Genomic DNA, 24,829 nt, shown 5'->3' on the forward strand with positions numbered 1-24,829 from the left:
CTTTGTCAGATGAGTAGATTGCAAAAATTTTCTCCCATTCTGTAGGTTGCCTGTTCACTCTGATGGTAGTTTCTTTTGCTGTGCAAAAGCTCTTTAGTTTAATTAGATCCCATTTGTCAATTTTGGCTTAAATGTTAGACCTAATACCATAAAAATCCTAGAGGAAAACCTAGGTAGTACCATTCAGGACATAGGCATGGGCGAAGACTTCATGTCTAAAACACCAAAAGCAGCAGCAGCAAAAGCCGGGTAGACTCTTTAAGTACTAACTGGTTTAACTCTTGGATCCTTAATTGTCTTGGCTTTGCCTGTGATTAGAATCGTTCTCCATCTTCAAGGTGTGGGGATGGAGAAAATGTTATCTCCAATATCACTTTTGCAGAGAGACAAAGACACTGAGTTGGTTGGTGAAGAGAAATGTGACAGTGTTAAGTGGGAAGAGACTGATTTTATAAATGGTCAGTTTTGCTATTAACTGGTTTGCCTGTGCAAGTACATATATGACAGGTGGAAAACAAGAGTTTGCCTTGAACTAAATGCACAGAATGTGCTTGGGAACTTTCCAGACTCTCTCTTATGATCCCTTGGTAATTTTCTTGTCTTGATCTGTGCCTGTCCCAAGAATTTTTAATTATTGTGGGTTTATATTACATCTGCATATATTACAGCAAGGCTGCCTTTGTTATTCATTTTTGAGATTTGCTGGAGTGTTTACTTTTTCATGTGACTTTTTCTTTATGGGAACATAGATATTTAAAAATTTTAGAATATTTACTATGTACCCTTTCTTTAATTGTGGTTTTTCAGAAAAAGTTGATTAAAAGACATAAAGGAGACTGGAATATCCATTCTGAAACAAAATATTTGTGGAAGAAAACCAAAGATTATTATATGACAATTCTCAAAATTTCTTATTGTGAAGCAGTAATAGTGACTTGTTTTTAGGGAATGCTCTTTTTTCATTGGTGCATTTGATAAAGATTATTGCAACACCTTTCTCATTTTACTAAATGTTGCTGAGAATGATCAAGGTGAAATTATATTACCTCTGAAAGATTTCTTAGGAGTAGCATTTCTTTCAACTGTCTGACCTGGGTGGACTCTGCAGGGGAAGACAGTAAGCGGGGTTCAGATGTCCTGTGTGTAAACCCTTACCATTGTCTGGCCGTCATTCTTGAATTTTACCTCTGCAGCTCCATGTGCACCACCCCTTCCGGAGTCCCCACATGGTAGCAATCCTTTTCTTTGTGAATGAAGGGGAACTGGAAGAAACAGTGGCCAGCTAGATGAATTTTATTAAAGTAGCATCAATAGAGGAAGGCTGGGAAAGAGCCCAGGGCTTCACTGTGTAGCATTCAAGTTTCAGGCACCTGAAATCCTGAGGTCAGTCTGAGTCGTGGAGGTTCCCAAAACTATATTCTTCTTACTCCCTTCAGGCTTATCCTTGGCCACTGTTTATGGCTTTGAGAGAGAGAGAGGTTGGGATTGAATGGATGCTCCCCCTTACCATCCACCCCAGTTTAGGACAGCCTTCCTCTGCAATGTAGGGAAAGAGAGCATGGAGGAGTTGTCCTCTGGCCAAGCCGGTCAGGACTGCCTGGTGGGCGGTGGTGGTAGAAGGCAGTAAGCTGTAGCTAGTGCTGTCCAAGGGGAAATGGCCACCGGGGCTGGGTGAATGCCTCATGTGTGGACCATTATAGGCAGCAAAACGGCCATTGGTCATGGAGCTCATAGAGCAGGGGTCCCCCAACCCTGGGCCGTGGACCAGTACCGGTGGACTTAGATTCTCATAGGAGCGCAAACCCTATTGGGAATTGGACGTGTGAGGGATCTAGGTTGCATGCTCCTTATTAGAATCTAATGCCTGATGATCTGAGGTGGAACAGTAGAATTTTCATCCTGAAACCATCCCCTTCCCCCATCCATGGGAAATTATCTAATTGTCTTCCACAAAACTGGTCTCTGATGCCAAAAAGGTTGGGGACCACTGTCATAGAGGATTTCTGTGTGGGTGTAAGTTTAAGGTATAAGGCCTCTTAAGGCTTTTTCCACCTTGGTAATTTTGTACCGTGTGTGTGTGTGTGTGTGTGTGTGTGTGTGTGTGTGTGTAATAACCATACATCTGTATAACTTTCCTCTGTATGTGACATGGAAGAGAATCATCATTATGAGTTACTTAGGTGGTAGTGTATATGAGATTTGGTGGGCCCTGCAATTCTATAAGCAGTTGCTGCTCATAGACATTGCTGTATTGGGATATACGTTATGCATGTTACAGAAAGGATTATTAAATTTAAAAATTTCTCTGGTCAAAGTTTGTGAAAGGGACCCCCTTAGAGTTGCAATATTGGTTGGTTGGGGCCAGCTAGTGGCTGCCTAGAATAAAGGTGGGGAGAGTTTGTTTTTGAGAAGAAAGCTGAGTTGACTGACTCTACTTTAAAAAAGGAGTAGAAAAAAGAAGAAAACCACTGATCCCACTGATCTAGGGGATTATTGTCTTGTATACCCCGATTCAGAGTAGAGTAATGATGGCCTCTGAGTGCTGTAATCTAACCACTTCCTATAGGTATGATGGTAATGTATGGCAATATATGTTTTCATATGGTTGTGTAAAATACTTTAGCATATCTGTTGAATACCATTTTTTTTTTTTAACCTGTAAGGTGCTGGTGCTAGTAGTGGTTAGTGGCCTGAATGTTTTTACTTGAATATAAAGGCTGTCATATTTTTTTCTTGCTGCTGTCAAGTCCCACACATTTCAAAGAATTAGAGCATTTCATGGCATGTGAATGCAGAAGCTAAACCCTCCCTTTCTTTCTTTCACCCTCAAGGTTTCCACTTGAGCGGCACAGTGACAGAACCTGCAATACAATCGGAGCCAGAAACTGTTTGCAACGTGGCCATCAGCTTTGATCGTTGCAAGATTACCTCAGTGACCTGCAGCTGTGGAAACAAGGACATATTTTATTGTGCCCATGTTGTGGCACTGTCTTTATACCGCATCCGCAAGCCAGATCAGGTCAAACTGCATCTTCCCATTTCAGAGACTCTCTTTCAAATGAATAGAGACCAACTGCAAAAGTTTGTACAGTATTTGATCACAGTGCACCACACAGAAGTTTTGCCAACTGCTCAAAAATTAGCAGATGAAATTCTTTCCCAAAATTCAGAAATCAACCAAGTTCATGGTGAGTATAGACATTGACTCTTTAAATGTCCTCTCTGGATCCTTTTTCACTTATAAATTCAATTATTCTGCATAAAAATGAATTAAATGTAAAATAGGTCATCAGCATTGCTCTTAGTTGGTCAAAAGAGATTTTTACATTTGTATTCTAAAATATTTCTTTTGAAGTGTTTTGTGTTAGGTGCCAAGCCTTTTGTGCTCAGAAAAATCATACATGTTAAAGCTTGGTTCTTATACTTCCTTTATATTTAGTCACATTTCATCAAGTACTAGATATTAGTTATGCAGAGCACTTATTTAATTCACCCTTGTCAATGCACTGACTTGTGCCTATTGTGAATTTTTTCATTTTCTTTTAAAATTTATTTTCCAGTGCAGGAAAGTTTCTGATCAATTGCCTCATATTAGGAAAATAAATTGTTTTTAGAAAAACATTAGAGCTTGTTTAGAGAGAATTTGGAATGTGAATATTTTGTATAAGAAAATACAAAAAGGTTTCTTTTAAATCTTTTATACATTGAACATGTTTTCTCATTTATTTGTAAACACATTTATTGAGTGTTTATTTTATGCAGTGCAAATATGTCAACTTACAAGAATATATACGTGCAACTTTTCAGAAATATACGTACCACTTATTTCCTAGAGTACATTAATATAAGATAAATAATGTTGTCAAAACATAGGTTGCTTGTATTTTTAAAACATTTGGACATAATTTTAAAAATATTTAAAAATGTTGAAAAAAGTAATGCAGTTTTGACTAAACAGCTCTGGGACCTAACGTTGTTACATTTCTTTATTTATATTGATTTGAAATCTAGGACTAGTCTCTCAACCCTATTCTTTTAGGTTTTCTTTAGTGGGTTAGTTGATACAGCAAATAAAAATGTTTCAAAAAAGCAGTTTGAGGTCCTTTTTTGTAAACTTTAAAAATTGCGAGATATGAAAATGTAGAAAAGTACATATAATATGAATGTGCAGATTAACAAAGTGAACTATCACCCAAGTCAAGAAATAGATGACTCTTAGCACTTGAGAGGGCCCCAAGTACCCCCTTTCAGTCACAAGTTCCTTTCTCTTCCCCTTAGTAACCACTGCCTAGTTTTATAGTTATCACTTCCTTTGCAGTTTGTGTTTTGTTGTTTTTGACATCATTAAACATTGATTTAGTTTTATCTGTTTTTAAACTTTGTATAAATGGAATAATACAGTATGATTCTTATATTACCTGACTTCTTTCACTCAGAATCATGTTAAGATTTACCCATATTTTTTCACATACCTGTAATTTATTCATCTGGTGAAGCACTGTCTAGTAAAAATATAACATGAACCTTCCCATAGAAATAGAATATTAACCACATGCATAGTTTTAAATATTTTAATAGCCACATTTTAAGAAGTGAAAAAGAAACAAGTAAAATTAATTTTGGTAGTATGTTTTCTTTCGCTCAGTATATCTAAAATATTGATCCAACGCATATCATAATATTCGTAAATGTTCAAGAAAAATGTTGTTATTTTACTTTTTTTCATGTTAAGTCTGTGAAATCTGGTTTCTGTTACACACCTCACAACATAGCTCAAAACACTGGTAGCTACACTGCAAGTGCTCAGAGCCACATATGGCTAGTGGCTGCCACGTTGGACAGCACAGCTCTAGAGTCTTCTGAGTATGAGAATACTACTATTTATTTGTCTGTGTTCACTTTTGATAGGCCTAGTTTTGAAAGGAGCTGCTGTGAACATTCTTTTACAAGTCTCCTGGTGCTGTGAGATACTTCTAGCGTGGTTTCTCTGTCAGAGGAAATCCACATAGTTGTATTTCTTCTAGTATTCCCCATATCAGGCTCAGCTTTACTAAAGTAGCCATCATAAGGTGTGTAAAGCGTTTGACTTGGTAGTCTGCCAATGTTAAATAACAGGAGTGTGAACAACGCTGCCACAGAAGTACCTTCAGCCCTTCAAAAGCACATGTATTCAAGGACTTTTTCAAGCAGGCTTCTGCTCTGTCATATCATCTGCCACAAATCTTGCTGCCTTGTGAAAATTCAGGCCAGCTAACGGTCATCCTAGAGATTTCTCTGTTTGTGGCTTCTTACTAAATTGTACATTGGAAGCGGAGAACAGAATATACTGTTTCTTCAAACTTTTATGCATTCTCTCCTTTCCCTCCTTTTTTCCTTAGGTCATGTAATCCGTTAGGATCACTTTGTTCTCTTGAGCTTTAGTAAAACCGAAAGCCTCCATCAGTAATGATTTGCTTGTTCTGCATTTCTGTTGCTTGTTTTGAAGGATAGTGGCCCCTAAAGTTTCTTATCAGAAAGATTTTTCAGTCTGTGTCGAAATAATGGAACTAATGAAACAATGTAAACTAAAGTTGGATGAGATAATGTGTTCACATGATGTAGTTCTTTCATAGTTTCTAAAATAGGAAAGCCTATCAAGGATAGATTGCAGGTTACCTTTAGAGTCAATATGATTTCCTAGTAACTTGTGTATAGGAACAGCTTCTCCAGAGCAGTGAATTTGAGCAATTTATCCCGCCAGCTTTCTCTTCACTTAATTTATCATCAAATTTGCTCTCAGCCTGGAAATGGACCAATTACATGAGCTGCCTTCCTGCCTTCCATTCTAGTTTGACAAGTGGTAAAAAAGAAGAGAGGTAGGAAGCAAGCCATGGTGACCTTAAGTGATGAAATGGGAAATCTGCTCCCTGGAGGGTCTTATTTTAATTGTTAATGACTTAATAGGGGGTGGGATTAAAACTGTTTTACAAAAAAAAAAAAAAAAAGTTATTGCAGTTACTTGACAACATGATTCCACCTGCCTATAAAGATCTGTATGTAAGGCACTCTCTTTTAAGAAATCTGTTTCTAAAGCAGTACTTTCTTGCATGGTTTTGTGGATACACTTTTTCTTTGAGACAAAAGTCTTGAACATGAATATTGGGAGGATTTAATTTTTCTCTGAGGAAAAGCATCACTTTTACCTCACATAAATAAAAGAGTTAAGATATGATTTAGACTTGATTAGTAGGCATCATAAAGACAAGGTTTAGCTTATCCAAATCTTTTTTGGAAGAAAGGCATATTATATATAATTTCTGAGTAAATACAAAATATGTTGTTAACAGTAGGTTTTTCCCCTTTTCCTTGTGAACTTAACCTAGTAGTTGTTCTTAGTAGTTGTTTTTCTTATTATTTTACAATATATTTTTTAAAGGTTTATCCTGGGGAATTAAAGTTTTTCAAGCCTATTTCACACACATTGTTCTTCACAATTTCCTTGTGAGCAATATTCTTGCAATTTTTATAATTGCAGTAGTTTGTAGATAAAGAAATCAAGGAGAATGAGTTTAGTGACTTATCCAAGGTCACAGATTCAGTGAAAGTTGTTGGAATATAGTTTGTCATCATAATAGTTCAGTCCTTGTCAGTAGACCATTTTACATTTCAATATGTTTTCATAAAATTTCCCACATAATTTTAATTAGATTATAAAATTAACCACTACATTCTAAAAGAGGCTGTAAGATAGTTAATGTTAATGGCCCACCAAGGAGATTGCCAGTTGTAGTTCTGTATTTTTAAAGCAAAATTGTTTGCTCTTGGTTTTATAATCTAATAAAACTTTCTAGTGTCCATATTTTTAAAAAAGAAGCTGGTGTCTTTGCTAAGTACTTTTCTAGAGACTTACAGATTTCCAAGTGCTAACCCCACTCTTGTAGTTAATTAACTTGGTCTTTTCTGTCCTTTATGCTTCCTATTAAAGGAGATGTATTGTAGATTGGTAAACTGTGGTGTAGGGACAGAACACTGAACTTGAAATCTAGAGGGCTAGAATCCAGTATTGTCTCCACTACATATTACCTGTGTGACCTTGGATGGGACCCATTTTTTCTCATATTTAAAATGCTCATAATCTTCTCTATCAGTGTTGGGATAATTTTAATCATATGATGGATAATTATAAAAAAGATAACTGACCTTACTTCACATTGGGGTATCCACAAGTACTCATAGTTAAGAAGAGAGAAGCCGGTAAAGGGATGGATAGTACTATAATTGGAGGTCAGATTGCTTTCCCCTGACTTTCTGGCACATATTTCCTCCTCTTTTATTTTCTCTCCTACGGCTTTTCTTACACTAATCTTCCTATGGGCTAGCCTGTACTGGGCAGATTACCACAAGGAAGGACAGTCTGAGGGGAAACTGGCCTTGACCACAACCGAGAATAGAGGAAAAAAGGAAAGGATCATTTCAGTGGCCCTTTTATTCCCATGGCCTGGACTAATCCTGAAAGTAGCCCAGACTTACCCCTCACTTCCCTGTCATGTGCCTAGAGATGCCATCTCAGCTAGCCAAATGTAGAAGGCATTTATTCACATATTGGATGAGGGTTGACATATGACATCTAAGATCTCTTCCGCTCTGTGTCTTTGCTGGTGGTTATCTACAAAGGCATAGGAGGAACCTAGGCTCTGTACTGCAAAAGTGTACCTTCTGTAGCTTCACCCAGGCGTGCATTCATGTGTTGTTCTTCCATTTCAATTTGTTTGAGCATGGTTCTTACACAACCAAGACCAAGAATTCCATTCATGTCTGCCTGTCCTGCTTAACCTTGCCTCTGAATGCCTTTGTGTCCTGGCCACGTTGTATATCAGTCTATTCAGACTATCCCAGGTATTAGCAAACAAACAAGCAAATCTATTCAGCAGTCCCATCTTCATTGCATAGCTCTTCATTTTCATTTGATTGTGAGCTTTATCAGGCTGAAACTGTGGCCTGTGTATCCTGATAGCTTCTGTAAGCACAATACTTAAGACGTAATAAGTACTCATATCTGTTAAGCAAAAAGTATGACTGTCATTTTTCATTCTGTTTTGTTTTTAGTAGGAAGTGGGTATTTATTCTTTAAAGACATGTACACTTTTATGTTCCAAATCTACCAGTGAGTGACAGCTGGAGTCAACTGATGGAGGCCTCATGTCACATTTTCCTTCCTTTTATTTCCCTGTGGATGGTTGTGTTTATTGTAATTGGGCTTGCCTTAGCAACCAGTTTTTGCAGGTATCCTAGGGAGGTAATTTGATTGTTAGTATCATACCCTTTCTGTTGTATAATAGAACATTCTGGTGTTGACAGTTGGTAAAACAAAGGTATGGTCTCCTGATGGTCTGTATAATTAGCAAATATATTCTGTAGGAGATAGTTCAAGTCGCTTTCACTATACCATCTTTAAAGTGCAGTAGAGTGAAACTTAAAGAAAATTTATAAAAGAAGAATTCATGTAGTAGTATTGAACTATCTAAAAAGGCAAGTCCTCATTTTTTTTCCCATTCCCAACAGCTCCCTTAGTCTCCAAAACCACCCTTATTCTCACAAGGCAGGCACTGTGGAGAGCATGGTTCATATTCTGAGACATTTTTCCTCATGAACACACATGTGCAGACATGTGCACACATATATATGAAGTTTTAAAATAAAGAATTCAGAAAATAGTCTTCAGTTTTTTTCTCTTAATATGTCATGAATATCTTATGTTAGTACTCTTATTATGTAGTTCTGTTTTAACTGTAGTACAGTATTTGTAGTATGGATATATTTAGCTTTTAACTCACTGAATGACTTTGAGGAGGTTGTTTGCATTTTTCCCTGTATATACACTGTTGCTGTGACCATCTTTATGTGTGAATGTGTGTGTGTATGTGTGAATTTGTATAGATGTAATAGATTCTTAGTAGTAGAAATGCCAGAATAAATGATATATGCATTTTGAATTTTGTAAGTACTGCTGAACTTCCCTTCAAAAATTACCAGTTTTACCCTTAAGTTGTAAGTAAAACTTGATGTTTCTATAAGGATGTTTTTAGGCTGGGCTTGGTGGCTTATTATACCTGTAATCCTGGGACTTTGGGAGGCTAAGGTGAGTGGATCAGTTGAGCTCAGGAGTTCAAGACCAGCCTGGCCAACATGGTGAAACCCTGTCTCTAGTAAAAATACAAAAATTAGCTGGGCATGGCGGCGTGCGCCTGTAATCCCAACTACTTGGGAGGCTGAGGCAGGAGAACCACTTGAACTTGGGAGGCGGAGATTGCAGTGAGCCGAGATCACACCACTGCCCTTCAGCCTGGGTGACAGGGCGGGACTCTGTCTCAAAAAAAAAAGTGTTTTTAAAAAACGGATAAAATCTATGATCATGTGCAGGTGATCCCTTTTTTTTTTCTTAATATGAAAAGTTTTTGCATTTCACTTTATTGCCAAAGAAGTCGTCTTTGAACTTATGTCTCTTAATTAGGAAGAATTATAAATCTCTAGCCCACGAGGAATTTGTTGGGGAATGCAAAAACAGCCAGGTTACTTTTAGCCCAATACCCTTCATCCTCTCTTCGCCTCCACATCTTGCCTTCCCTCACACTCTTTGGTCATCTCTGACACCATCCCAACCCTCATAATTTAAAAAAGATTGCTGCCAGCTGTGATCAGTTTCCTTGCCCATCCCTGTCTCATTGAGCTGGCCTCCGATCTCTCCCGTTTGGCTAGAAGAGCTTATCATTCCCATCTCCCCCACAGTGGCGTTTCTCATACCTCCCACTGTAAAACTATTCAGAGTGTTTAAGAGTTCCAGCTTTGAGGTTGGGCAACTTAAGTTAGAATACTGGCCCTTTGCTTTCCAGCTTTGTTACCAAGGGGCAAGTAACTGAATCTCTTCAGGCCTCGGTTTTCTTGGTTGTCAAATGTGGACAATGAAGACTGCCCATTTTATAAGGTCAGGATGGTCAAGGAGTAAAAGTGAGCTGCTATTACCATCATCATTGTGATGTGGCAGTTGATAGGAGTCCTCAAGGGCAGTGGTAAATATTTAAGGAAAATATTTGTGAACCAGTTTTTTTTTTAAGTCTTTTAAAAATAATTGGAGTCAACTATTCTTAAAGCCTGAAAACATAGTAGATCTCTTTTAATAAATCTGAAGAGTTGAATTATGTAAAAATAAGACTTCCTGAGAACTTTGCATTTAAATATCTTTATTTGTGTACTGAGTAATCATTAATACATTTATTAGATAAGTAATGGAAAATAACGTACCTGAAAAGCACTCTGGGTTTATACTCTGCAGTTTTTAATGAGCATTAGAGAATGTACAAATACTTTATTGCTTTTTTCCATATAAAATAGATGATTATTTCTGTACATGAATACCTATACTATTGAACTGCTGAAGTAAATTAAATGATAATAAGAGATGAATAATAAAATCAGAAGAGAGGAAAATAATAGAGGAGGGGCCATAAACCCTGACAGGTCTATTTGAGTTCCCTGAGATATATGCTGATGGCAGTGCTGCTTATTTACTTCCTTGGCATTTAGCTGAAAGGAAGGTGGCTTGTTGGGGGAGCAGAACCTGGTGCACATCAGGCCTTCCTGTGTCATTAGCCTCCACAATCAGGAAAATGGCTTGTCCTCTGATCGCTCCTGGAGAGGACACCACACTATTTTATGGCAGTAGAATTACGTGGAGTGACCATAGAGGATGGAAGGTGATGAAAGATCTGGCTGTTTCAACTATAACAAAATTGTAAATTGGAATAAAGGCATTAGTACCCCTTTGAAAGGAGACTTTAATTCAGGATAAAACTTAAATCTTTTCTAAAGATCTAAAGAGTGTGTTTATTGAGTGTTATCTTTCAGAGGTCTTCTAGTTCTCTCTTCTCTGCTGTAAAGAAAGAATTTTTTTTGAGTCTGAGTCACTAAAGTTTGTTGTCTTGCCTTTTCCCTCTCGATGCCAATGGTTGATGTCAGATTTTGCCTGTAAGACAGATCGACCAAGACCTTTGTAAGCCACCGACTTAATGTTTCCTAGCTTTAACAGCAAACCCTAAAACTGTAGGAGATGGCCTTCTTCTGTAGGTCCCCAAAAGAGGCTGAATTAATCACCTCTGCAGTGTAGACATCTGCTGCCTAAATTCTGCCTGGATAGGCTGAATTTGACGAATTAATTTTAACAAACAGGGACACTGCTACATAAATATAAATGTAAAAGCATTATTTGGAAAATGGTGTTACTGTGGTAGTTGGGTCACAGTTAAGACGAAGATGTTAACTTTGTTTTGTTTTGTTTTGTTTTGTTTTTTGAGACAGAGTCTTGCTCTGTGCCCCAGGCTGGAGTGCAGTGGCACGATCTCGGCTCACTGCAAGCTCCGCCCCCCGGGTTCACGCCATTCTCCTGCCTCAGCCTCCCGAGTAGCTGGGACTACAGGCGCCGGCCACTGCGCCCGGCTAGTTTTTTTTGTATTTTTTTAGTAGAGGCGGGGTTTCACGGTGTTAGCAAGATGTTAACTTTGTAAACAAAAGACCTTTGCTCTTTCTTGTTTTGAATTTGTTTTCCAGCAAAGTAGATAAAATAAAGCATTAAGTCTTCAATTGGAAGTCAAAGCTGTGAATAGCTCCATGCACCAGAAACAGCATAAGCCAGTTATAAACGTGTCTTCATAGCTCAGTTTAAAATCTGCATAATGATTTGGTGGTATCTAACACCTAGAAGTAACTGTATCTGTGGCATGAGACAGATACCTCATTCAGTATGGCTTAAATATGCTTTATTAGATGCACTGGAGAGGTGTCTGTCTGATGCCTCAGGATCATAAATACTTTTAATTATTGAGATCTAGAATGTGCCACCCTGCTTAACATTCTCTCCAGATAGAATTCTACTGCTCCCACCATTTTTATCCCCAGCAAAGATTCTGAATCAGTGAGTCTGAAGTGGTATCTCAGCATCTATTTTTCACAATATGCCTCTGGCATTTTGATATGCCGTTACTTATCAAAAGAACTACTGGGGCAAGCGAGTTTGATGTTGGGATAAATCACAACTAAATCAGAACCAAATCAAGCAGTAGACAAGGGATGCCAAAGACTTAGATAGTAGTCCTTCATGTCCATGAATTCTCCTTTGCTTTCTGCCTGTGACATTACATTACCAAGGTAGGCGGGTAAATCAAACTCACACATCCATCTCTGGGAATGAGAGACCAAATTGTTCTACTTTTTTTTTCCAACAGATAATTTGACTTTCCCCGAAGGCCTGAAGAATTAAGCTTCAGTAATAAAATGCCCACAAAGATTAATTATACAGTTGTAAATATTATAGCATTTATTATTATAAATATAAATAAGAGCAAAAACATGATAGGCTTTAAAACATTTTAATGGACCATTTAATTTACATACATACAGATTCTGGTTCCTGCCCAACGGGGGGAATATCTAATAGCAACTGTATAAATACATGAGTTATGTTTCTTTTTGCATTCCCTTCTCAAAGCTAAATGCTGAGAGGTTTGTCTTTGATTATAGACAGCCATTAACAAGTAGACATAAATTTTGCAAATCTTACATTTTATATAAGGCTTAGGCAACATTGTAATGCATGTAATCAAGACAAGTTAGGATTTAAATAGTTAAAACTACAAGAAAAGAAAACCAAATACCGCATGTTCTCACTCATAAGTGGGAGTTGAACAGTGAGAACACATGGACACAGGGAGGGGAACATCACACCCTGGGATGTTTTGTGGGGCATGGGGGGCTAGGGGAGGGATAGCATTAGGAGAAATACCTAATGTAGATGACGAGTTGATGGGTGTGGCAAACCATCATGGCATGTGTATACCTATGTGCATGTTCTGCACATGTACCCCAGAACTTAAAGTATAATAAAAATAGTTAAAACTTAGCATTAGTGTTAAATACATGAATTTGCACTTTTGGGGAAATTATTGTTGTAGACATTAAATTTCCTGGTCTATAATGTATAGTGTACATGTCTTATTCCTAAAATATAGAATGAGTCTATGTTTTATTTACCTACTAGTTATCTTTGCTTGCAGTCTTATGAGTAAGTCAGGAAGATTTCTATATCACATGAGCAGATTTCTAATTTTTATTGCTTAGTTAATTTTTTTCCTTACATTATAGAATTTTAGAGTTAAGGAAATGGAGGCCTGAAGAGCTTAAGTTATTTGCTGGAAAATGCATAGTTTTTCCAAACAGTGCCTACAACTGAAATCTTCTGAATTCTAATCCATCCTCTCAACTAGTGTGTAGACTTTCGGCCATTTTTTTTTCCCCCAGTGCATTTCCTTCTTGCCCAGTACTGTAAAGAAGTAAGTTAATTCTAATACTAGCTTACCAAAAAATAAAAATAAAAACCCCAACTTAATGTATCAGTTCATTTTTCTGTTGCTTATAACAGAATACCAGAAATTGAGTAATTTATAAAGAAAATGAATTTATTTCTTATAGTTCTTGAGACTGAGAAGTCCAAGGTTGAGAGGTGGCATCTTGTGGGAGCCTTCTTGCTGGTTGGGACACTGTGGGCACAGGGCCTTGCGTGGTAAGGGAGCTGAGCATGCTAACATGCTAGCTTAGGTATCTCTTCCTCTTATAAAGACACCAGCTCCCTCCCATGATAACCCATTAAGCCATTAATACACTAATCCAAGAATGGATTAATACATTCATGAGGGCAGAGCCCTCATGATCCATTCACCTCTTAAAAGGCCCCACCTTTCAATACTGCCACATTGGAGTTTAAATTTCAATACGAGTTTTGGGGGGAACAAGTATTCAGATTTTCTTAAAAACTTAAGAAAACATAATTCATATATTTATACATTTGCTATTAGATTTTTCTTCACTTGAACCAAAATCTGTATGTATATATGTATGTATGTAAATTGTCCATTAAAGCAATTTTAAAATCCATCATATTTTAAAAATATATAATAGTGTCCAAGCACGGTGGCTCACGCCTGTAATCTCAGCACTTTGGGAGGCTGAAGTGGGCAGATCACAAGGTCAGGAGATCGAGACCATCCTGGCTAACAGGATGAAACCCCGTCTCCACTAAAAAATACTAAAAAAAAAAAAAAAAAAAAAAAAAAAATTAGCCGGGTGTGGTGGTGGGTGCCTGTAGTCCCAGCTACTCAGGAGGCTGAGGCAGGAGAATGGTGTGAACCCAAGAGGTGGAGTTTGCAGTGAGCCGAGATCACGCCACTGCACTCCAGCCTGGGCAACAGAGCGAGACTCTGTCTCAAAAAAAAAAAAAAAAAAACTATATATATATAGTGTTTTTAAAATCTATCCAATTTTAAGGAAAAATATACATTGTGTAATTTAAGTCAAGAGTAATTTCTGTATTCTTCTATCACTTTTCACTATTATTGGGGGAACCCGCCCCCAATATTTCAACGTATTTTCTTTCTATTTTCCATAAATGTCAGGCAACTGAGAAATAAAGAGAAAGAGTACAAAGAGAGGAATTTTACAGGTGGGCCGCCGGGAGTGACATCACATAGTGGTAGAACTGTGATGCCCACCTGAGCCTCAAACCAGCAAGTTTTTTATTAAGGGTTTCAAAAGGGGAGGGGGTGTAAAACAGGGAGTAGGTACGAAGATCACATGCTTCAAAAGGCAAAAAGCAGAACTACTAATAAGGGTCTAACAAAGATCACATGTTTCTGAGGGAACAGGACAAAGGGAAAAAGCAAAACCACTGATAAGGGTGCAACAAAGATCACAAGGTAAAGGGCAAAAGCAGAACTACTGATAAGGGTCTATGTTCAGCGGTGCCCGTATTGTCTCGATAAAGATCTTAAACAACAAAAAACAGGGTTTGAGAGCAGAGAACCGGGTTGACCACAAATTTACTATGGTGGTGGAGTTTCTCCCCTCCCTAGTAAACGTGAGGGCACTGCAGCAGACCAGGGCATATCTCAGTCCTTATCTCAACCACATAAGACAGACGTTCCCAGACATCTGGGCGGCCATTTATAGACCTTCCCCCAGGAATGCATTCCTTTCCCAGGGTATTAATATTAATATTCCTTGCTCAGAAAAGAATTTAGCGATATCTCTCCTACTTACACGTCCGTTTATAGGCTCTCTGCAAGAAAAACAAATATGGCTCTTTTTGCCCGACCCTGCAGGCAGTCAGACCTTATGATTGTGTTTCCTTGTTCCCTAAAATTTGCTGTTATTCTGTTCTTTTTCAAGGTGCACTGATTTCATATTGTTCAAACACACGTTTTACAATCAATTTGTATAGTTAGCACAATTATCACAGGGGTCCTGAGGTGATGTATATCCTCAGCTTATGAAGATAACAGGATTAAGAGATTAAAGTAAAGACCAGGCATAAGAAATTATAAAAGTATTATTTGGGAACTGATAAATGTCCATGAAATCTTCACAATTTATGTTCCTCTGCTGCGGCTCCAGCCAGTCCCTCCATTCGGGGTCCCTGACTTCCTGCAACACACTATTGGCGTGAAAAAAAAGTAAGTGGAGTATATTCTGAAGTTTTTGGGGGGTATCTGAATGGTGACCCCTTTGCCAATTTAAGCAGGCCACAGAAGACTGCACCAAATTCAGATCTACTTAAAATATTTGGCTATTTCTGTGGCAAATCAGACCCCCAAGTCTGACATGGGTATGACCCAAGCAGCTGAAATGTCTTCAGTCGTGCCACAGCAGTCAGCCCCCATCCAAGTAGTTCTGGGGCAGGTCTCCTTGTGGATTTTGGCCCTTGGTGCCCATAGAGAACAACTTAAAAAATAACAAAAATTGGGAGAAGTAACCACTGTGAGGCTAGATGTTTTTCGAGATGGAAGATTCTATTGTTTAGCTCAGTTTATCAGAAGGACCAGTGGAAATGGATGGTCAGTAGCTAATTAGAGTTTCCCCATGAAGAGGATAACGAGGGATGTGTCAGATTTCCAAGGAGGATGTTGGGAAGAATTTAAAAATAAAAGTCAAGATTCAATAGTTGTTTGGAAAATCTCTTTTGAGGCATTTATGTAAAGAATCTATAGGTATTTTGTGCAAGGGTGTGTGTGTGTGTGAGTGTGTGTGTGTGTGTCTGTAGAATCAAAAAGATGGGATGGATTAGGGTCTCTGAATTTCTGTGGGATACAGTTATAGACCTAGTAGTTAACTTCACATCATTGTGTGTCCTTAAAGCTTTCTGTAAAAAAGAGGCATGCTAACAAATGCCTACAAACATACCAGTACCCTTCCTTAAATATTTATTTGCTTTAGGGTTGACAGCCCCTGCCTTGATGACCTCGGGGCTCAACATTAGCTCTAGGATCCTAGAATATGTTCATTGGCAGAAAAAAGAACCTGGAGACTGGATTTAGCAATGTGGCTGTGTACAAGTCATAACCAATTGGAACCCATTTCTCCTGTAGAATGGGGATCATGATCTATACTCGCCTCCAGGGGACATTGTGAGGAGAAAATGAGATAATGTTTATGAAGATGCTTTATAGTGGTTCTTAACCTTTTAACTAAGAATTCTTTTTCCAGGGGAGAAAATGTATATGTGCCTTTCTCCGTCCCTCTTTCCCCCTTCCTCCCAGTACTTGATCTGATAGTGGCTGGGTGTTAGGAAGCAGTGGTAAGCAGGGCAGATACAATTCTTGCTGTCATGGAGCTTCACTTCTACGTACTTGTCCAGTCCCTACTTGGAATGACTTTCTCTTTCTGGAAGAGTTGGTCTCTCCAATCTTCCTAAGAGGCCACTTATTTCCTTTGTCATCCTTGCTCATTTACTTATGCAGCCTTTAAATGTTGGCCTTCCTTAGGATTTGGTCCTAGATGCTCTTAAACAGTTTACTGTTTCCCATAGTATATCCAGCTTCCTCCTTGAAATCCTCTTCCCTCTTCTCCACTGTCTCAAGGGTATGTCAAATTCACATCTAAAACTAAGCTCATGGCCTAAACGCTGCCCCTCCTGACTCCCAAACCTTGTCCTTCTCTGGTGGTCTGTGTGTCAGTGAGTTTTCCAGTATTCCATATGGTTGTTTAATCCAGAAACTCATGTCTCTCTCTATCTGCTCATCTCCCATACTTCACATATCCACTTATTCACCAAGTTCTTGTTGCATTTATGAAATCCTGTCAGCCTCTCCATTTCTGCTCTCATTGCTGTTTTTCAAGCAACTATCATCATCCTGTATGCACACCATCAGAATAGCAGTATGTATTTTTGCCCCTCAATTCATCCCCCATATTTCAGATAAAGTTATTTTTTGATACATAAATATATTCACATGGTTCCATAATTTTAAATGATGTCTCCTTCCCCCATGTAACTAGGTTACCTGTACTCTTTCAAATGTCCTTCCAAAATATTTTATACATATATAAGGAGATACTAATATGTAAGCTCTTTTATAAACCTCATTATTTATTTATGTGTATTTTGTTTATTATCATTTTTATTTGTATAAATTTTGAGGTACAAGAGTAATTTTGTTCCATGCATAGATTTCATGGTGGTGTGTCGTCTGGGCTTTAGGACATCCATCACCTGAATAATGTACATTGTACCCATTAAGTAATTTCTCGTCACCCACCCCCCAACTCTTCCAAGTCTTCATTGTCTATCATTCCACACACTCCATGCCCTTCTGTACATAAGCTGCCACTTACCAGTGAGAATATGTGGTATTTGTCTTTCTGTGTCTGATTTGTTTCACTTAATATAATGGCATCTTGTTCCATCTTTGGTGCTGCATGGATGTGATTTCATTCTTTTTTTTTTATGGCCAAATAGTATTTCATTGTGTATCTGTACCGCATCATTCATTGATAGACACTTAGATTGATACCATATCTTTGCTATCATGAAAAATGCTGTGATATAACATAGGAGTGCAGGTGTTTTTCATATAATGTTTTCTTTTCCTCTGGGTAGATACCCAGTAGTGGGATTGCTGGATGGAATGGTAGTTCTATTTTTAGTTATTTGAGAAATCTCCATACTGTTTTCCGTAGATGTTATACTAATTTATATTCCCACCAACTGTGTATAAGAGCTCTGTTTTCTCCACATCTTCATCAACATCTGTTATTTTCTGTCTTTTTAATAATAGCAATTCTGACTGGTTTAAGATGATATCTCATTGTGGTTTTGACTTGCACTTGTCTCATGGTTAGTGATGGTCTTCTTTTGAAAAATGTCTCATGTCCTTTGCTCACTTTTTAATGGGATTATTTGTGGGCTTTGTTGTTGTTGTTGTTGAGTTGTTTGATTTCCTTGTAAATTCTGGATTTTGTTCCTTGTCAGGTGAATAGTTTGCAAATATTTTCTTCCATTCTGCAGGTTCTCTCTACACTCTGTTATTTCCTTTGCTGTACAGAAGCTTTTTAGTTTCATTACGTCCCATTTCTCTATTTTTGTTTCTGTGCTTTTGAGGTCTTTGTCATAAATGCTTTGCCTAGACCAGTGTCCAGGAGAATTTTCCCTAGGTTTTCTTCTAGTATTTTTATAGTTACAGGTCTTACATTTTATGATGAGACATAGGAGTCCAACTTTGGTCTTCTGCATGTGGCTATGCAATTTTTTGAAATTTATTTCCAAAAAGGACACCATTTATTGAAAAGGGTGTCCTTTCCCTAGTGTATATTCTTGTGAATTTTGTGGAAGATCAGTTGGTTGTAAATGTGTGGCTTTATTTCTGTGTTCTCTGTTATGTTTCATTGGTCTATGTGTCTATTTTTATATTAGCACCAGGCTGTTTTGGTTACTATAGACTTGTAATATAATTTGCAGCCAGGTAATATGATGCTTCAGCTTTGTTCTTTTTATTTATTTGGATTGCTTTGGCTATTTGGGCTCTTTCTTTCGTTCCATATGAATTTTAGGATTGTTTGTTCTAATTCTGTGAAAAATGTCAATATTTGGATAAGGATTGCTTTGAATCTGTGGATTGCTTTGGGCAATAGGGTCATCTTACTTATATTAATACTTCTGATCCATGAGTATGGGATATTTTTCCATTTGTGTCATCTTTAATTTCATTCATCACTGTTTTTATCGTTTTTTTGTAGAAATATTTTACCTCCTTGGTTAAATATATTCTTAAGTATTTTATTTTGTTATTTGGTACTTATTGTAAGTAGGATTTGGTTCTTAGGTAGATTGTTATTGGCATATAGAAACACACTTTTTGTATGTTGATTTTGCATCCTGCAACTTTACTGAATTCGTTTATCAAATTGAATCACTTTTTGGTGGAGTCTTCACGTTTTTCTAGATGGAAGAATGTATGATCCGTGAACAGGGATAATTTGACGACTTCTTTTCCAATTTGGATGCCTTTTATTTACTTCTCGTGACTGATTACTCTGACTAGGACTTCCAGCATTATGTTGAATATGAGTGGTGAAAATGGGCATTCTTGTCTTGTTCCAGTTCTTAGAATGCTTTCAACCTTTCCCCATTCAGTATGATGTTGACTGTGGGTATTTCGTATATGGCCTTTATTATTTTGGGATATGTTCCTTTTATGCCTAGTTTGCTGAGAATTTTTTATCATGACAAGGTGCTGCATTTTACAAATGCTTTTTCTGTGTCTCTTGAGATAATCATGTGTTTTTTGTTCTTTATTCTGGTATCACATTTCTTGATTTGCATGTTGAACAATCCTTGCATCCCTGGTGTACAATCCATTTGATCATGCTGTATAATCTTTCTGACACACTGTTGGATTGGATTTGCTAGTATTTAAAGAGTTTTATGTCTGTGTTCATCATGGATGTTGGTCTGTAGTTTTCTTTTTGGCTTGTGTCCTTGTCTAGTTTTGGTACCATGCTGACATTAGCCTTGTATAATGAGTTAGGGAGGATTCTGTCTTCTGATTTTTTGGAACAGTTTCAAGACAATTCGTATTAGTTCTTCCTACGTTTGGTAAAATTAGGCTGTAAATCCATCTGATCCTGGGCTTTTCTTTGCTGAGAGATTCTTTATTACTGATTCAGTCTTGCTACTCATTACTGGTCTGCTCAGGCTTTTCTGTTTCTTCTAGGTTTTCTAGTTTTGGGGCATATAGTTTTTCATAATAGGTCTCTGATCATCTTCTTTATTTCTGTGGTATCAATTTTAATGGCTCTGTTTTCATTTCTGATTTTATTTATTTGGTTCTTCTCCTTTTCTTGGTTAGTCTATCTAGTATAAACATCATTAATTGCCTGAAAAGTGGTATACTGTGTATATTTTTATTCTCCTTGATTTTTTTTCAATCAACAGTGTATCCTGGATATCTTTCCATTGTAATGCATAGAGAAGCTCCACATTCATTTTTATGGCTGCATAATATTTCTTGGTAGGAATGTTGAAACTGATGCATATCAGGACAAAACATCTTTTATTATTTAGAGTTTTTCTTTCTTCCATTTTGATAACTTGTCATGAATTCCCATTCATTACTCTCAGGGAAAAAAACTAACCTCCTCACCAACCAAGGCACTCAGTTGACCCTGCTTCTTTTCTCGAGGATTATCTTGTATTACTCTTCCTCTCATCTTCTATCCTTGGGTTGCATAGAGTGCCTTTTATTTCTTCCATGCACCATGTTTTTTCCTGCCTAAGGGTTATGCTCAAGTTCTTCTCACATGCAGACCCTTCCCTCCTTTCCTGACCTTTAGTTCATTTTTAATTAGCTTTTAATCCACTTAAGGCAGGTCTCACCTCAGTGCCATTTCATCAAGGTATGCTTACCCTAGCAATCCAAAGCCAGAATTCTCTAATGATAGTCTTCCATCACCCTGCCCTGTTCCTCTGAGCAGTTATTACCATTTATTATACGTTTGTATATATGATTATTAGATTGATATTTATCTCAAAAACCTAAAAGAGTGTTTTTCAAATAGTGGGTGGCCACCCCGTTATAGGTTGTAAAATCAGTTTTAAAAATTGTGACAAGCCATCTTTAAAAAATGAAATAGAGTAGAAAGTATTGAACCTCTGCTTATAGTAAGGACACTTTCTTTCATCAAATTTTTGCAGATTAATTATGTAAACACACAGACACATAAACATATTAGGCATGATGTAAAATATATTTCTTATGGTGGGGTCTTGTTCAGCAAAATTTGAAAGCCTCTGAACTAGGTTATAGATTCAGTGAGGACAGGAATTCTATTTTGTACACTATTCTATCCCCAAGTCTAGCAGAGAGGCTGGCACTGAGTCAGGCACTCAGTAAATGTGTTGACTGGCTGAATGAATGAATGAACATATACTTTTGCAGGCAGGCTCAGGGACCCACTGCCTTCCTCTACTAGGGACTAGTAGACCTTGGTTCTAAGCAGATGCTAGTGATTATTTCTTTGGTTAATTGAGTCTGCTTTAGATCATTAGAAGACAGGAAAAGTAATACAAAACCACACCTACAGATGTATTTTTTTAAAGGGTTGATAAGCAGATGAAACACTGAGGATGAATGATTTTTAGATCTAAATTTTTTATATATTACTTTTGAAACTTAGACCTTAAAATACCATTTTATTTTATTGGCAAATAATGAAACAATCTACCTGCCTAAATATCTGGGTAGTTTTTAAATTTCTAAGGTAGTCTTTACACACAGGGCTTATTACATAGCTGTTATCTTTGTGTGTACTTCAGCAATAAAATATTTATGCAGTTTGGCAAGGTGATACTACAACCTGGTTTAATACAACAGCTGCACTGCCTGTTCCCATGTGGCTTGATTTCCCTTTTTAATCTGCGGTTTTCTGCAACTAAAGACTTATGTCAGCATGTAGTTTATACAGCAGCAGATAATGGTGAAAACTTATTGAATTAACATAGTAAAGAGAGAAATACTCTGCTGAGTTAACTTGTCTCATATTTTTCTAAAGTCTTTGAAAAACATTTTTTCCAGCGTGGCCTACACAGCTTTATAAACATCATGTATTTACAATGAAACACTTTTGTGAATTTGATTTTTTAGAGAACCTATAAACTCATCTCCAAAGATAATAGTCTCTGAACCTAAAAAATAGGAATATCTCAGTTCTAAAGTAATCTGCATTTGGCTTAGCACAAATCAGGAGAGTTCTGGAAATGAGAGTGATCCTTGTATTTACTTTGTCATAAATTTGTATGTATAATTGAAATTGAGATTGAATTAAAAAGTAGGCAAAAAGAGTCTTAATCCTTCTAGCACAGAGTTTTTATCTAGCCTGTGTGTTATTATTTTTCTTTCTATTTCTAGGTGCTCCCGATCCAACAGCAGGTGCTAGTATAGATGATGAAAACTGCTGGCACTTAGATGAAGAGCAGGTTCAAGAACAGGTTAAACTGTTCCTTTCCCAGGGCGGGTACCACGGATCAGGGAAGCAGCTTAATTTGCTCTTTGCAAAGGTATGATTGTCTGTTTCTAAAGAAATATTCTAAATATATACATATATAGGGACTATCTAAATATGATCATGTCTACAATAGGATAAAGTCTCTTTTAAAAATTAAAGAACAGGGTCTAAGTTAGTTGACCAATAGAAACTTTTGTATTGTAATGCAAGCTTTTTTTTCCCTTAGATGATCTTAGACAAGATGTGGGACATTTTTGTCTCTCTCAGTTCCTATCAATAAAATGGTGATAATTTATACAGTTTTGAAAAACCTCTTACAATAATAAAAGCAAAATAATTAACAATGTTATTCAAAATGCCATTTTTTCAAGTTTTTCCCTTTCTAGTTGATTTTCCCAAGAGAACATAGTTTTATAATCCCTAAAATGTGCTTTAATTATTTAGTTTAATAATGTCAATATCTATAAGTTAATTTCAAGAGCTTGAGTTTTAGAGTCAGATAGATCTCAGTTTAAATCCAAGTTCTAGATCTTTCTAAGTATATAAACCTTGGCAAATTATTTGTTAATTTTCTCATCTAGAAAATTAGTTAATAAATAACATATTTCCTAAAATCATTGTGATAATGGTGTTAAATGATGCTGTCTGCTGTTCATCTCCATCATTAAAAATTGATGTCTCAAGAATTTAAATTATCTTGGTCATAAGTTCCTTGTGAGCGGAAGCTGTGTGTTTTGCTTTATACAGAAGTTTCAGTATCATACACAGATTTGTAAATACTGAATAAAATGCTTTTTGAATAATATTAAATCAGTATATTTTCATTGGGGGGTATAGTCATCATTATGATTAATGTATTAAAGTTGGTTTTAAGGGAACAGATAACTGTTCATTGATGCTTTTGTTGAATATCTTCTCTAATACTTGTTATAATTAAAGGTTTGTTTTTTTTTTTTGTTTTTTTTTTTTTTTAGTTCAAAAGAATTAGAGTAAACCCTGTTACTGGGTATGGCCAGGAATAGTGTATTCTGCTTAATCAATACCATGCTTATAAAGATTTATCCTGTATACCATATGTAGATTGACAATTTCCCCAGAATTAGATTACAGTAAAATACATTTAACTCTAATACTACTTTACACATGATTTAAGCATTCTTTGGTGATTCACAAGCACTTCAAACTCATGTCATGCCTCCGTGTCAACAGTCTGCAAATTAATTACCATTAAGCTATAGATGTACATGAGTGCTGGTTACACAGAGAGTTCCGTTTTATATACTTAAGAGTAAAGTGTTTATTTTCATTGCTGTTGCTGCATAATAGGTTTGAAATCTACCAGAAAAAATAAACATTAAATCAAATCCACAATACTAATAATGTAAAAGGTTTAGTATATTTAGACGCACAGGAAGTATTTCATATATTCTTATGTTAGAAACAGTTTGAAAGATGTATTATTAGACTGATCTGCAGTTGTTCTTTTTATCCCTGTATATTATATATACATTATGTATGCCATGTGAAGTAATAGCAACCTCTAATTTTGGAATTAGCGTAACTTGAAGTTAAGACAGATACAGGTTCTGATCCAAGCTGTTCCCCTTGTCCATTGGGCAAATTATTTTACCTCTCTGAGGCTTGGTCTTATAATTAATAAAATGGGGATTATAATCTGGCCTATTTTACATGGTGGTTGTGAAAATTAAACAGTAAGTATAAATGTAAAACTCTTTAACATTGTATCCAAAAAATGGCAACTCCTTTGCTTCATCCATCTTCACCTGTTAATGAGTTTTTAGTACTTTGATATTAGGAACAAACTCCTTTATAGGAATACTGAAGTAACGCTCGTGGAAGCACAACCTTTGTGATTCAGGGTAGAAGTGCTTTTGAGTTCTTTATAAAGCTTAAATTCTAAAGTAGGTGAGGAAGTTCCATTTCTTGAGGGTACAGACATCAGGCAGGATCTATTTTAGATTTGGGCTGCTTTATTGAGGATCTACTGTTTTCTCCTTTCCTTGCCTTTCACATAGAGAGAGTCCTGAAAGAAGGATCAACCACCCCACCTTTTCTACTGCTCGTGACCTTGCTCCAGTAATTTCTTACAGGGAAATTACAGCTGAGATTCTTACTTATTGAATACTTAGCAGTACACATTTTTGGAGTGGATGGATTCATTTAGGGCTTCCTGCAGAGAGGTTTACCCTTGTGTTTCTTTTTTCTTTTCTTTTATTTGGAAAATGTAGCACAAGAGTAATGGACAAAGCTTAAAGTTCCAACCTGAGAGGCAAAGTTAACTTATTAGATCTGTGGTTATTATTCTGCTTCGTGGATCACCCATATAGAGCAAGAGAGTTCTTGAACTTAACAGCTCTGTCAATTTTCTTTTACCATTGCAATAGAAGTATGCTGCTGCTCTTTATATAAAAAAAACTTAAGTGAGAGAGAACCTTTATGCAATTACTAA

General features: G+C 36.8%; 1 protein-coding gene across 1 annotated transcript in view; it reads left to right on the forward strand.

Annotated features, from left to right (window-relative positions):
- The window catches only part of ZSWIM6 (zinc finger, SWIM-type containing 6), a 138,307-nt gene that overhangs the window by 59,456 nt on the left and 54,022 nt on the right, over positions 1-24,829 (forward strand). Inside the window, exons 2-3 of the mRNA XM_011992140.1 lie at positions 2,832-3,188; positions 22,263-22,411. Of these exons, the coding sequence (XP_011847530.1) occupies positions 2,832-3,188; positions 22,263-22,411 (506 nt within the window). The remainder of the gene's footprint in view (positions 1-2,831; positions 3,189-22,262; positions 22,412-24,829) is intronic.

This window comes from Mandrillus leucophaeus, unplaced genomic scaffold, assembly GCF_000951045.1.
Source record: "Mandrillus leucophaeus isolate KB7577 unplaced genomic scaffold, Mleu.le_1.0 Scaffold403, whole genome shotgun sequence".
NCBI lineage: Eukaryota > Metazoa > Chordata > Mammalia > Primates > Cercopithecidae > Mandrillus > Mandrillus leucophaeus.